The following is an 11,362-nucleotide window of genomic DNA, read 5'->3' as shown; positions in this document are numbered from 1 at the left end:
CACCAGGGGCTGGCACTGTCGGCTAGACTGTGTGACTCTGCACCAGGGGCTGGCACTGTCGGCTAGACTGTGTGACTCTGCACCAGGGGCTGGCATTGTCAGCTAGACTGTGGCATCAGCCTCCTTAGATTAATGGGGGAAATGTTGTCAGTTTGTCCCGCAGGCTTGGAAGATGCTCATAGGTCATGAAAGGACTGCCTTGGCTGACAGGCGACCCCATCTATGCCTGGCCCCAGAATCTGCAGCTGCTCTGCCTGTTGCCTTTCCTGGGGATGCGGTAGGATGCGGAGGGGTTTGCAGGTTACCCTTGACTTCAGAGTCACAGATCCAAGTGTGTCAGTTCCTGCTGGGCCCATCTGAGATGGACACTCTGGGAGTGAGCGAGCATGTCCTGGGAGGCTGGGGAGACCGGAAGCAGGACACTCCTCAACTCACACACCCTAATAAACCAGTCTGACATCAGGCTGTGGAGGGGATAGGGGCAGATCTGGAGGGAACCAGAAACCGGCCCCCTGATACTCACTGCTAAGCCCTTGCCCTGGCCAGAACATGAAGTCCCCCACTGTATGAGAGAACAGTGTTCTCCCCATGGCTCTTTCCTTATAGCTGCCCCCATGAGTGATGAACATGACCTGACCTGGAAGAACAGCTTGAATGAGCTCTCCATTTATCTAAGAAGGCTGACACTCGGTTAGAGTCACAGTGCGAGTCCCTGTGCCCTGTAGTACATGTTTAAACAGTGCTGTGCAGGTTGCCTGGCTTTCTAAGCATGATTGTATCCAACACATAGCTGATAAGATAGATTCCTGGAGAGCAAAAGCTCCCACAATTCACTGTGTCTATTTCCAACAGCGCAGGAACTGGTGACGATGAGGTCGTGTGCCCTTCCTGGAACAATTGTTACTGCTTGGCCCTCCCTGATAGGAATCTCTGGGCTCCTACCACTATCTTTCCCAAATTAAAGATAAGGAGACTGAGTCTCACAGGTGTCTAAATGATATATGTGTTAAGTGATGGAGCCATGCCTTGGTTTTGAGGCTGGCCTTACTGCCAGCTAATGGCGGCTTTGTTATCACATAGGACATGCCATATGCCTTTTATCTCATATCAAGGTCTCTGCTCTTGTCTGGGCTGCCATGATGGTGAGCTTCTCTCAGTCACTGACACAGAGCAAATGAATCCAGGCCTTGCTTCCTAGGCTGTGTTTGCATTTAGACTGTGGCTGTCAGGCAAAGGTGCCCCGAAGGAATATATTAGAAGACATTTAATCAATTGCCTTGATCCCCACCAATGCCTCTTTAAAAATTCTTGGCACGAGTTCCTTTTGGAAAACAATACTGACCGAGATGTCAGAACTGCCAACACCAGCCAAGGGCTGGGGTTTGAGTCTTGCCTGTGCAGCTAACCGGGTCAGCACCACGGAGAGCTCTTCAGCCTCCAGTTGCCCTTAACAGAGGATTACTAACCTGAATGTGGCCTTCTCCAAGCACAGGCTTGGTGGAGGTTGTGGGGAGTAGCTTCAGTGATGGTGGTTACAATTTTGTTTCTTGTGAGATGGATTCAGCTCTATCACCTCTCCCACAATGGCGGGCTACATGGTGCAGTCTTGAGGCATGGAAAACCCAGATCTCCCTGCTTGGCTAGAAAACATCATGGACTCGAACCATCAGAGCAATCTGCTGGAGCATGAAGGCCAAACCCATATGAAGATTCCTCTAACAAAGCTGTGTGTGGAGTAGGAGCCACAGAGGGGGAAGCATCCAGGCCAAGAAAGGGACCAATAATTTCCAGTGGGTAAAAAGAGCAAGAGAAAGTATAAATTCTGAAAGAGGAGGATGGTCACATAGAGGAGGGTGCAGCAAGTTAACCAGCCCAGTGGCCTGCAGCAGAGAGAAAATCAGGGAACAAACACCATGGCCTCTCTGCCTTAGCAGCTGAGCCCATTGGGAAGTCAGACAGTCAGGAAGCACATGGATGGGACTCACACACTCAGTGGAGTCTGTTATGACAGAGCAGGTCCAAAAGCATCACACAGCCAGTGTGGACCAGTAGACAGTACTGCAGCATGACCGCAGACAGTAGCCACATCTCTACAGGGAAGAGTCCCTCCAGGAGGCAGGTAGTGGCTCTGAATGCTGAGTCCCCACAGCAGCCCTCAGGGATCCAGAGTGTCAGCACCCACGCATGCTCTGTTGTTGGGTCGGCTCTCCAGAGCTGCACCAGTAAAGGATGGTGTCCAGTGGGTCCAAGTAGTGTAGGTTCCAGACCGAGAATGGGCCCTCACTAAGAGGGAAATGAGTCCTTGAGATTAGACATTTACATGTGGGTTCTGAGGACCTACTGCCCTATCTCCATGCAGTCCTGCACCAAAAAGCTGTACTGTCGCTGGGTCAGGAGCTGCTTGCAGCAGCTGTGCTTTGTGTACCATAGAGGCAGTGACGGGCAAACCTTTATAGTAAAAGTAGGGAGGGGCCGGAAGACAGCATGATGCCCATAGTGCTTGCTGTACTTCTTTTAAAAAGACATAAAATGCCAGGGGGGTGGTACATGCTTTGTGATACTAGCACTTGGGGAGGCAGAGACAGGAGGCTCCTCGGGATTTGATGCCTGGGCAGTATTCTTGGTGAACTCCAGCCAATGAGACTCTGCCTCAAAATACAAAGGTGGATGATGGCTCCTGAGGAAAGATAAGGCTGACCTCAGAACACACACACACACACGTACATGCACACCCACATTCAAATGCAAATCCTCTCTCTCTCTCTTACACACACACACACACACACACACACACACACACACACACACATTCTCTCTCTCTTTTTCTCATACACATTCAAATGCGATGCTCTCTCACACACACATTTAAATACACATGCTTTCTCTCTCACACACACTTTAAATACACATGCTTTCTCTCTCACACATACACACTCATACTCTCTCTTTCTCTCTCTCTTTTTCACACACACATACACACTCAAATGCACATGCTCTCTCTCTCTGTGTCTCTCTCCCTCTCTCAAACACACACTCAATATAAATAATAGTTTGTTGCGGCTGTGGTGCCGTGTGTGGCCCCTTGCTATTGAACTGATCAAGTGGGGTCTGTGGCTCTCTGGTCTGTGAGTCATAGTTTGGAAGGATGTGGAAGACATGCCTGTGGTCCATGAGGGCATCAGTCTACTGGGGAGGTAGTTGGAAATATGAGGCCTCTAGGGAGACAGATCTTTAGAGGAAGAAAGGAACAACAAGCACATCTCCTCGGGCCTGCCCAAATCCCAACAGATGTTGTAGCTGGAGGTGCAGTCTGAGGACTCAGAGTCAAGGCAACTTACATACAGGGGCTTTTGGTCTTGCCTGCTCCCCATTTGGTGGCTGTGGCAAACTGACTATCAGCATGCCCTATGATCATCACAGAGCTGGAAGTTCACTGCCCTTGCATAAGAGTGCACTAACTTCATCTATAAAATAGAGGCAGGAGGTGTGGGCAGAGTGTGTGAACAGTGTTTCTCCCTCAAGAATAGCTACTGATGTAATTAGATTAGGATTTTCCCACAATGGCTTGGGAAGCTATCCTGCCTATGTGTCTTGATTTGTTGGCTTCCCAAAGAATACGAGGCAAGCTCCAGATGTTTTGTCAATAACTATATGATTAATACCAGCAGTGCCAGCTGCATTTCAAAATTTTGTTTTATTTTGTTTTTTCTATCTGAGTGTGTTCCTGGTGCCCTTGGAAGTAAGAAGAAAGCATTGGAACCCCCGGAACTGTTGTCAGATGGTTATGAGCTCCCATGTGGGTGCTGGAAGTTGAACCTGAGTCCTCTAGAAGAGTAGCCAGTGCTCTTAACCAGAGCTCATCGCAGTCGTGTTTTTAAAGGGTAGTGATAATGGCTGCCCCCATTCCAGAAACTGTGCTGAACAAGTACAGAGGCAGACACCCCTATTTTAGTAATCACCCATGGTTTGCAAAGGGAGGCAGAGGGCTCATGAGGACAACTCACTGCCCTACAACCACACAGTGACTAAGGGAGGAAATGTGATGCAAACCCAGACATGTGCAGTGTTGGAGACCAGGTCCCCAGCCCTGGCTGCACAATCATGACAGGCCTCGTGTTGTATCTCTCCTAGTGTCCAGACGGCCGTGGACTGTGGCAGCCGCAGCAGAAAAGAGGAGTAAGTAAGCCCCCATGTAGCTTAGGAAGTCATGGCTCTGTGTGTGCAGCTGGCAAGGAGAAAGTCTGCTTCCACCCAGAGAACTCTCTGTAATGCCTGTGAAGTTCTGGGTTCCTGGTCTAGCATGGGCCTCATGGGAGCACACTCTGTCTACCTGCCTGACTTAGCTCAGACAGAGGGAAGTCAGGGGTGATCATATCACTGTCCCCTACACCTTCAGTGGCTCCCTGTTGCCCAGAGAGACCTTTCAGAGAGGCACCTGTGCTCCCTGCTGGCCTCTGCTCCTCTTGCTTCCTGCTTTCCTACTGTCTGTATCCTGACCTTTCCTGACCTGCACACCTGTGTGGACACTATTCCCTCCATGCCCTCATCTTCCATGGCAGGGCTAGCTGCCACCCTGATTCACTTTTCCTTCAGGAAGTAAATGGGGGTTCCTTTCTCAATCTGTGAGCCGGCCCTCTGCCCCTCTCTATATGTGGTGATAGAGCCTTCGTTTCGTGGCTTCTAACAGTCATATGTATCCCCTCTGCTAGGAAGCCATATTGAGGACAGTATTAATGTCAAGCCCCTATCCTGTGGTGATGGATTCAGTGTCACATAAACAAGCCACACATTTGTGCATGTATGGGCCCATGGGCGCTTGCGTGTGCACACATACATATGAGTAGCTGTGCAGCCCTCCCCTGGTAAAGAGAAGACCCAGCTTGCCAAGGTGATCCTCAAAGGGTAAGGGAGAACTGAGGACCTTCACCCCCGCATATCCCATGAACATATCATTTGGTACAAAATTCAATGGCAAGCTTGACATCTCAGTGTGTGTGTGTGTGTGTATGTGTGTGTGTGTGTGTGTGTGCGCGCGCGCACATCCCCAGAGTGCTATGATTAAATCTAAGGGTACTGGGATGAAAGCAAATGAGTTTTCCACCCAGACTTCATCGGGCACCAGTTTGGTGACCTTAGCTACGCTCTAGCTTGGCCCCTCCAAGTGCCAGTGCTTCCTCCCATTTCATAGGCCGGTACCAGTTCTCTGTCTACAGCATTGCCTGTAGAAGGCTCTGCAGGGCCCAGGCTACAGCGTGTAGTGATGGTCTGGTTATGGTCCTTACTGTGGTTGCCACTGTGATCAGTGTCCTAACTTTGGCTTCTAGGGACAATGTCTCCGTCATCAGCTCCCAGCCAGAGGGTAGTCTCCAGTCCTGGATGAGCTGCTCCCTGTCCCTAGCCACAGATGCCGGGAGAACGCCCTCTCGGCAGTCGGCTGTCAGCAGCTCTCCTCTCAGTCCCAGGTAAGAGCCCTGGCCTGTGGCCTGGCTGACGGCTCAAAGGCTAATGCTTACAGGCTGACCTGGGGGCAGGGGGCCCACCCCTTCCCAGCTGTGTGGCTGCTTTAAGGGGGTTGCTTGTCCTCTCAGGGGCTGAGAAGTGTGAGTCTGATGCTGGTCACCAACTCACATAGCAGTAAGGATGCAGCTGCCACACAGACATCCGCAAGGCATGGAGCATCAGTTATTCTAAACAGTTCAGTGTGGACAAGGAATTCTTTATTGCTGCTCCTGTCTCGGGTGTCACACTAGCAAGTCTTTGGTTTATGAATAAGCATGGTCAGTTACGGTTTTGTTTCACTTTTAGTTGTTGTTTTTGAGTGTAGTCATAAAGAAAATTGAACTAAAGTCAGGCACGCTGGTTCAGTGCCCTTTATCTCAGCTGCTATGGAGGTTGAAGCAGGGGAATTTCTTGAGCTGAGAAATTTGAAGACACCTTGTGATATGGTGAGCTGTAGACTTCACAAAATAAAAAATAAATATCTATTGAACTATGTTTCTCATGGGAAATTTGATTAAGTTTTGAATGTAAGATTTTATAATCTTGGGATGGGAGTGACAGCCCAGCAGGACTTGCCTAGAACAGGAGCTCAGTTCCCAGCACCCACACTGAGCAGATTACAGCCGCCTGTAACTTCAGCTCCAGGGACTGAATGGCCTTTTCTGGACCCCCAGGGCAACTGCACTCAAGTGTACATACACAATTTAGACATAAAAGCCTACAAATAATTAAGAATACAAAAAAGGTTTTTAATTATTTATTTTATTTTTTGATTATATGATTACATCATTTTCCTCCTCCCTTTCCTCCCTCTGAACTCTCCTATATAACCCTCCTTGTTTTCTTTCAAATTTATGGTTTCTTTCTCATTAATTGTTGTTATGTATGTGTGCATGCATGCACATGTATTCCTAAATACATGTAGACTGGCTCAGTCTGAATAAAGTCAGTTGTATGTGTATATTTTCAGGGCTGACCATTTGGTATTGGATGCTCAGCTGGTGTACGCTTCTCTGGGAAAGATGATTTATCATGCTCTCAGCATTCCTTAGTTGCCTCCAGTTCTCTGTGTAGGGTTGAGGCCTCATGGTCCCCGCCCACACACTACCATCCACGTTAGCATGCCTATTGGGGTCATTCTTGTCAGGTCATGTTTGGGCAGTTGTATTGGTGGTATGTTGTGGATGCAGCTTCTGACATTGCTAGGAAACATAGTCTTACAGAGAACTCCCTATCCTTTGCTCTTGGAATCTCTCTGCTCCTTCTTCTCAGTGGCCTCCAAATCTTAGGTTCAGGTGTTGTCTTGTTGATGTATCTGTTGAGATTAGGTTCCGTAGCTCTGTATTTTGATGGGTTGTAGCTTTCTGTAACCGTGTCCATATGTTACAAAGAGAGGTTTTCTTGATGAGTGCTGAGAACTACTCTTATCTGTGGTTGTAAGGACAGATACTTAGAGTGTAGTTCGGGTTTATGCTGGTTTAATAAAGTGACGGTTGTAGGATCTTCTCCAAGATCCATGCCCAGTAGCCCTGGGTAGCTGGCTAGGTTTCCAGTACCAGGCAGTATTTCCCTCTTGCTTAGCAAGGCTTAAGTCCAATCAGAGAGCTGTGGTTACACCGAGGTGCGCCTGCCACCCCTGTTCCTGGTGCTATCATGCTGTGCTGCTCACTGTCACATTCAGTCCAGGGGCGTCAAGCTGGCTAGGACTGTCCACTGTTTCCCTCACTCACTTGGAAGCCTGTGTGGCTCCTTCTCTACCATGAAAGTTAGTCCTTGGGACGGAGGCATCCAGGTCAGTTCCAACTCAGGTCCTCCGGGTTCCGTCCAAAGTGCGCGGTGTCTTCAGCTATAGGGGCATGTCTCTGAAGGCAGCCAAGGGCAATAACAACAGTTTACAATGCTTTGGGAGTCTCTCGGATAACCCTGACCAACAACACAAAAGGGGTCTTTTTAAGCCCGGTGTTGGAAGTTGTATTAGATGGTCTTTGGCTTTGAAGAGCATTGTTAGCTCAAATGAAAAATTATTTAAGCTGCATAAGTTGATTCAGTCACTGACTGTGTGCTTTATAGATACTTTTAGATAGTTCATAGTTGAGTCCTAATGACTTCAGACATCCCTCCTGTTATTATCTTCCTCCCGCCTTCTTCTGTACATGTCTCCCTCCTCTCCCCTAACTAGAGTCGCTCTTTTCTCATTTCCTCTCTTGGATCATTTGTATTCTGCTTGGTCCCCACCCACACCCACAGTGGTCTTGTTTTACTTTCCTGGATGCTGCGGGATCTTTATTCGCATTCTGAAGATCTGGAACTGGGGGCCTCCGGTGAAATAGAGCATGTGACACTTGTCTGGTTTGGTTACCTCGCTTAACTTTGTAGCTCCATCCTTTTACCTGAAAAGTTCATTTTTCTCTCTATTCCACAGTGTGAGTGGAGCAGCAAAGAGCTTGACAATGGTTAAGCAAAGATGCAAAGTCCTTTGGGCATATGCCAAGGCATGGTATGGCTGGGTCATATAGTAGATTTATTTTAAGTTTTTTTGAGGGTTCTTCACACTAATAACCATAGTGGCTTCACCAGTTTGCAGTCCTACCTAGGGCTTGGTGATAACTCAAAGTAGGATACCCACAAATCCGTGAGATTGCCAGCAGCAGAACTCCTCATTGGATGTCACAGTCCTTCCCCAGTGGCGTGACTTTGGTCCTTTGCTCTCTGCATTTCAGCTGTGTTTCTCTTATTTTCCCTTGCAAGGGTGACCCTGGTGTGATCAGGGCCCAATGTCTGTGAGTCAGAAACAATGGGTCCAGCAGATATGAAATTAAGATGAACCACTCCCTGCTGCTGTGGTGGCAGAGGGACCAGAGTGACAGATGGGAAAGCCACCACCATATGGAACAGACCCAGACAAGCCCAATCTGCTCTGACCGCCTTTGCCCGGAAGTGGGGTGTCTCAGGAAAACGACTAGGTGGAGCCTTGCAGACCCTTGTTGGGACATGCTCAGCCAATGGCAACTGCCTGAAGAATATCTCAGGTTGAAATATCTGATGCAAGAAACATTAAATTGAGGTGCTTAGAATGTGGACAAGTGGGCCCCTCACAAGGACCAGGATATCTGATTATATCAGTATAGAGAAAAGTTCTGGTCCACTGTGTAGAAGAGGATACGTCTTCCCTTCCGCTGAGTCCACTGTCCGTGGTGGAGAAGTCAGACAGTGGTGACCGTGTCTGAGGACCCATCACCAATCACTGTCCGTGGTGGAGAAGTCAGAAAGTGGTGACGATGTCTGAGGACCCATCACCAATCACTGTGCTCCAAGGTGTTTGGCCTCCATTTGCATAAGAGAGAGGGGGTGGGGGTCAATGCATGGTCTGCAGGCAGAGCTCAAAATTCCAATCCTTTATCATGAGTTGGGCAAGTCACTTGACTTCTCTGCTCTTGTGCCCTCGTGAGGAAGTCAGGGCCGTTGTCAGGTATCATAAGATGAAGACTGAATGAGCTGACTTCAGGAGATGGCATCTAGAAAGAGCTCTGCCAGGTGCTGTGTTAAGAACACAAGCATCTACCTGGTGCCCTGAGGAATTCCAGGAGGTGGCCAACTCTGCTCACCTGTTACAGATGGTCCGAGGACCACAGAGGGTGAGCATGTCTGACCCTCATTCAGGCAGAGCATCTCCGGAGGCCCCAGACAATGCCCTCCAGTATCTCCTGAGCTCCCTGCTCTGCCCCCAGCTAGTCCTGGGTCAAGCCAGCTGTATCCAGCATGGAGGTGTATGTGCTGGCACATTTGCAGTAAGGGACCCTTGCCCATAGCCTTTATGTCTGTGTCCCCAGGGCTGGTTTGCAAGCTATAGTCCATAAATACTCTCTAAGAAAATAAATAACTAACCAGAGTACAGAGTTTGGAGAAGAAATATGAATTATATTTGGCAATAGTTTACTATTTGCTGTGACCAGAGAGGGCCAGTAATTCACTCAGTGTCTCACATCAAACAAGGGGAAAGGCCTGGCTTTGAACCTAGGTGTGAATTCCTCCAATGCCGCTGTCTGTACATGCCTCACTGCAAATTGCTCACCTGGTAGAGAATTCTAGAATCAATATTCATGCTAACAATGTCTAAGGATTAATATACAACACAGTCAGGAGTGCTTAGGTAGGGGTTTGCTGGATGCCAGACTCCGGGTATAAAGTCCTGAAATGCTGGAATGTTTTCTTTATTTTTTTAAAATCATCTTACTACTATTTTATTCTTTAAAAGTTTCATATTATGTTATTCAATTCATATTCATGTTATACTATATATATATTAATTATATACATCCACCAGTACCTCCTTCCAGCTCCCCAGAATGGCCCACCTAAGCTCCCTCTCAGCTTCTACCCCACAGCCTGCACAGTACCATTAGCCACAGGAGAGTTTCCTGGTTTCTCTATGGTTTGCACCTGAACTGACTGGTGCCCTCAGCAGCAGGGTCTTACTGTGTAGTTAGGATGGACATCCAAGAGCAGTGCTGATAGCTCATGCAGGTTTGGGGGCCTCTGAGCCCTCCCTGACTCATGACTGCTAAGGAGGTGTCCCATGCCTGGCTATGACAATTCCACTTCACACATGTCTTCTGGAAATCACATTGTCTACCCATGTACAGGAGTGTCTGTTTAAACTGGTGTGTGTGTGCGTGTGTGGTGTATCATATTTTCTTAATTTAACTTACAAACTAGTGGATTTCCAAGGCTTCCTCATGTACCGTTGGCTTTTATTATCCTCCCCCCAACACCCACACACTCTCTCCTCTCCAATATTCCTCTCTCTGCTTAACCTTTAACCCTGTGGGGTTTTTTTCTCTCTCTTTCCATGGCACCTGTATTCTGTTGTCCCATCTGGTTGACTATTTCCGTTCACCGGAAGATCCTAGGTTTCCATGCAGTTTTTTCAGGCGCCCTTCATTTTGGTTAAGCCTTCCCCTTCCTATGCTTGAGCCTTTCTGTCCTCACTCTTCCTCTGCCCTTCCCTTTTACTTGTATTTTCCCATCCCACCTCTCTTTGCTGTTCACCCCAGGAGCCTGTTTCTGGTTTCTCAGCTTCCTTTTGTATCAGGTTAAGCATACAAAACAAAAGATTCAAAGAGAGGGCTCTCGTGAGTGGGAGCATGCGAGGTTTGACTTTTGTAAGTGTTTCCAGTTCCATCCATTTATTTGTAAATTTCTTGATTTCATTTTTCTTTACAGCTGAGTAATATTGCCCTGTGTATTTCCACATCTTCCTCACCTACTCTTACTGATGGATATCTACGCTCGCTCCACTCCCTGGCTGCTAAGAATAGAGCAGCAATGAACATGGCTAAGCAGGCATCCCCATAGTCAGAGAGAGTCTTTTGGGTGCTTGGCTAGGGGTGGGAGACCGTTTTGAGAAACTTCTGCACTGATTTCCAGTGGCTGCACTAGTTCCCACTTCCACTAACACTGTGGCCACCTGTAGTTCTCAGCTCCGTCATTCTGACTTGAAACCCTTCCTTGAAGTGTGTTTATAACTGAAAATTCTGCAGAGCTATTGTTGGAAGAGAACCCTGACATGATTTAGTTCAATATGCCCACTATAAAGGTAGAGAAACTGAGGACTGCCAATGAAAATCTGTCACCCAAATCGATTGTAAGGGCTGGCTCAAAGGACCTTCATTTGCGTGTATCTCTCATCTATCTCATCTGTCTGTCTGTCTACATCTATGTGTGTATGTATGTATGTGTGTATGTATGTGTGTATGTATGTGTGTATGTATGTATATATGTATGTATGTATGTATTTATCTATCTATCTATCTATCTATCTATCTATCTATCTATCTATCTATCTATCTATCTATCTATCTAC

General features: G+C 47.8%; 1 protein-coding gene across 1 annotated transcript in view; it reads left to right on the top strand.

The window, feature by feature from the left end:
- The window catches only part of Myo18b (myosin XVIIIB), a 201,658-nt gene that overhangs the window by 167,077 nt on the left and 23,219 nt on the right, over positions 1 to 11,362 (top strand). The window contains exons 40-41 of the mRNA XM_026784530.1: positions 4,132 to 4,176; positions 5,325 to 5,462. Coding sequence (XP_026640331.1) covers positions 4,132 to 4,176; positions 5,325 to 5,462 — 183 coding nt within the window. The remainder of the gene's footprint in view (positions 1 to 4,131; positions 4,177 to 5,324; positions 5,463 to 11,362) is intronic.

This window comes from Microtus ochrogaster, chromosome 2 (genome assembly GCF_000317375.1).
Source record: "Microtus ochrogaster isolate Prairie Vole_2 chromosome 2, MicOch1.0, whole genome shotgun sequence".
NCBI lineage: Eukaryota > Metazoa > Chordata > Mammalia > Rodentia > Cricetidae > Microtus > Microtus ochrogaster.
The sequence above is the reverse complement of the archived record's forward strand: the minus strand, read 5'-3'. Positions and strand labels throughout refer to the sequence as shown.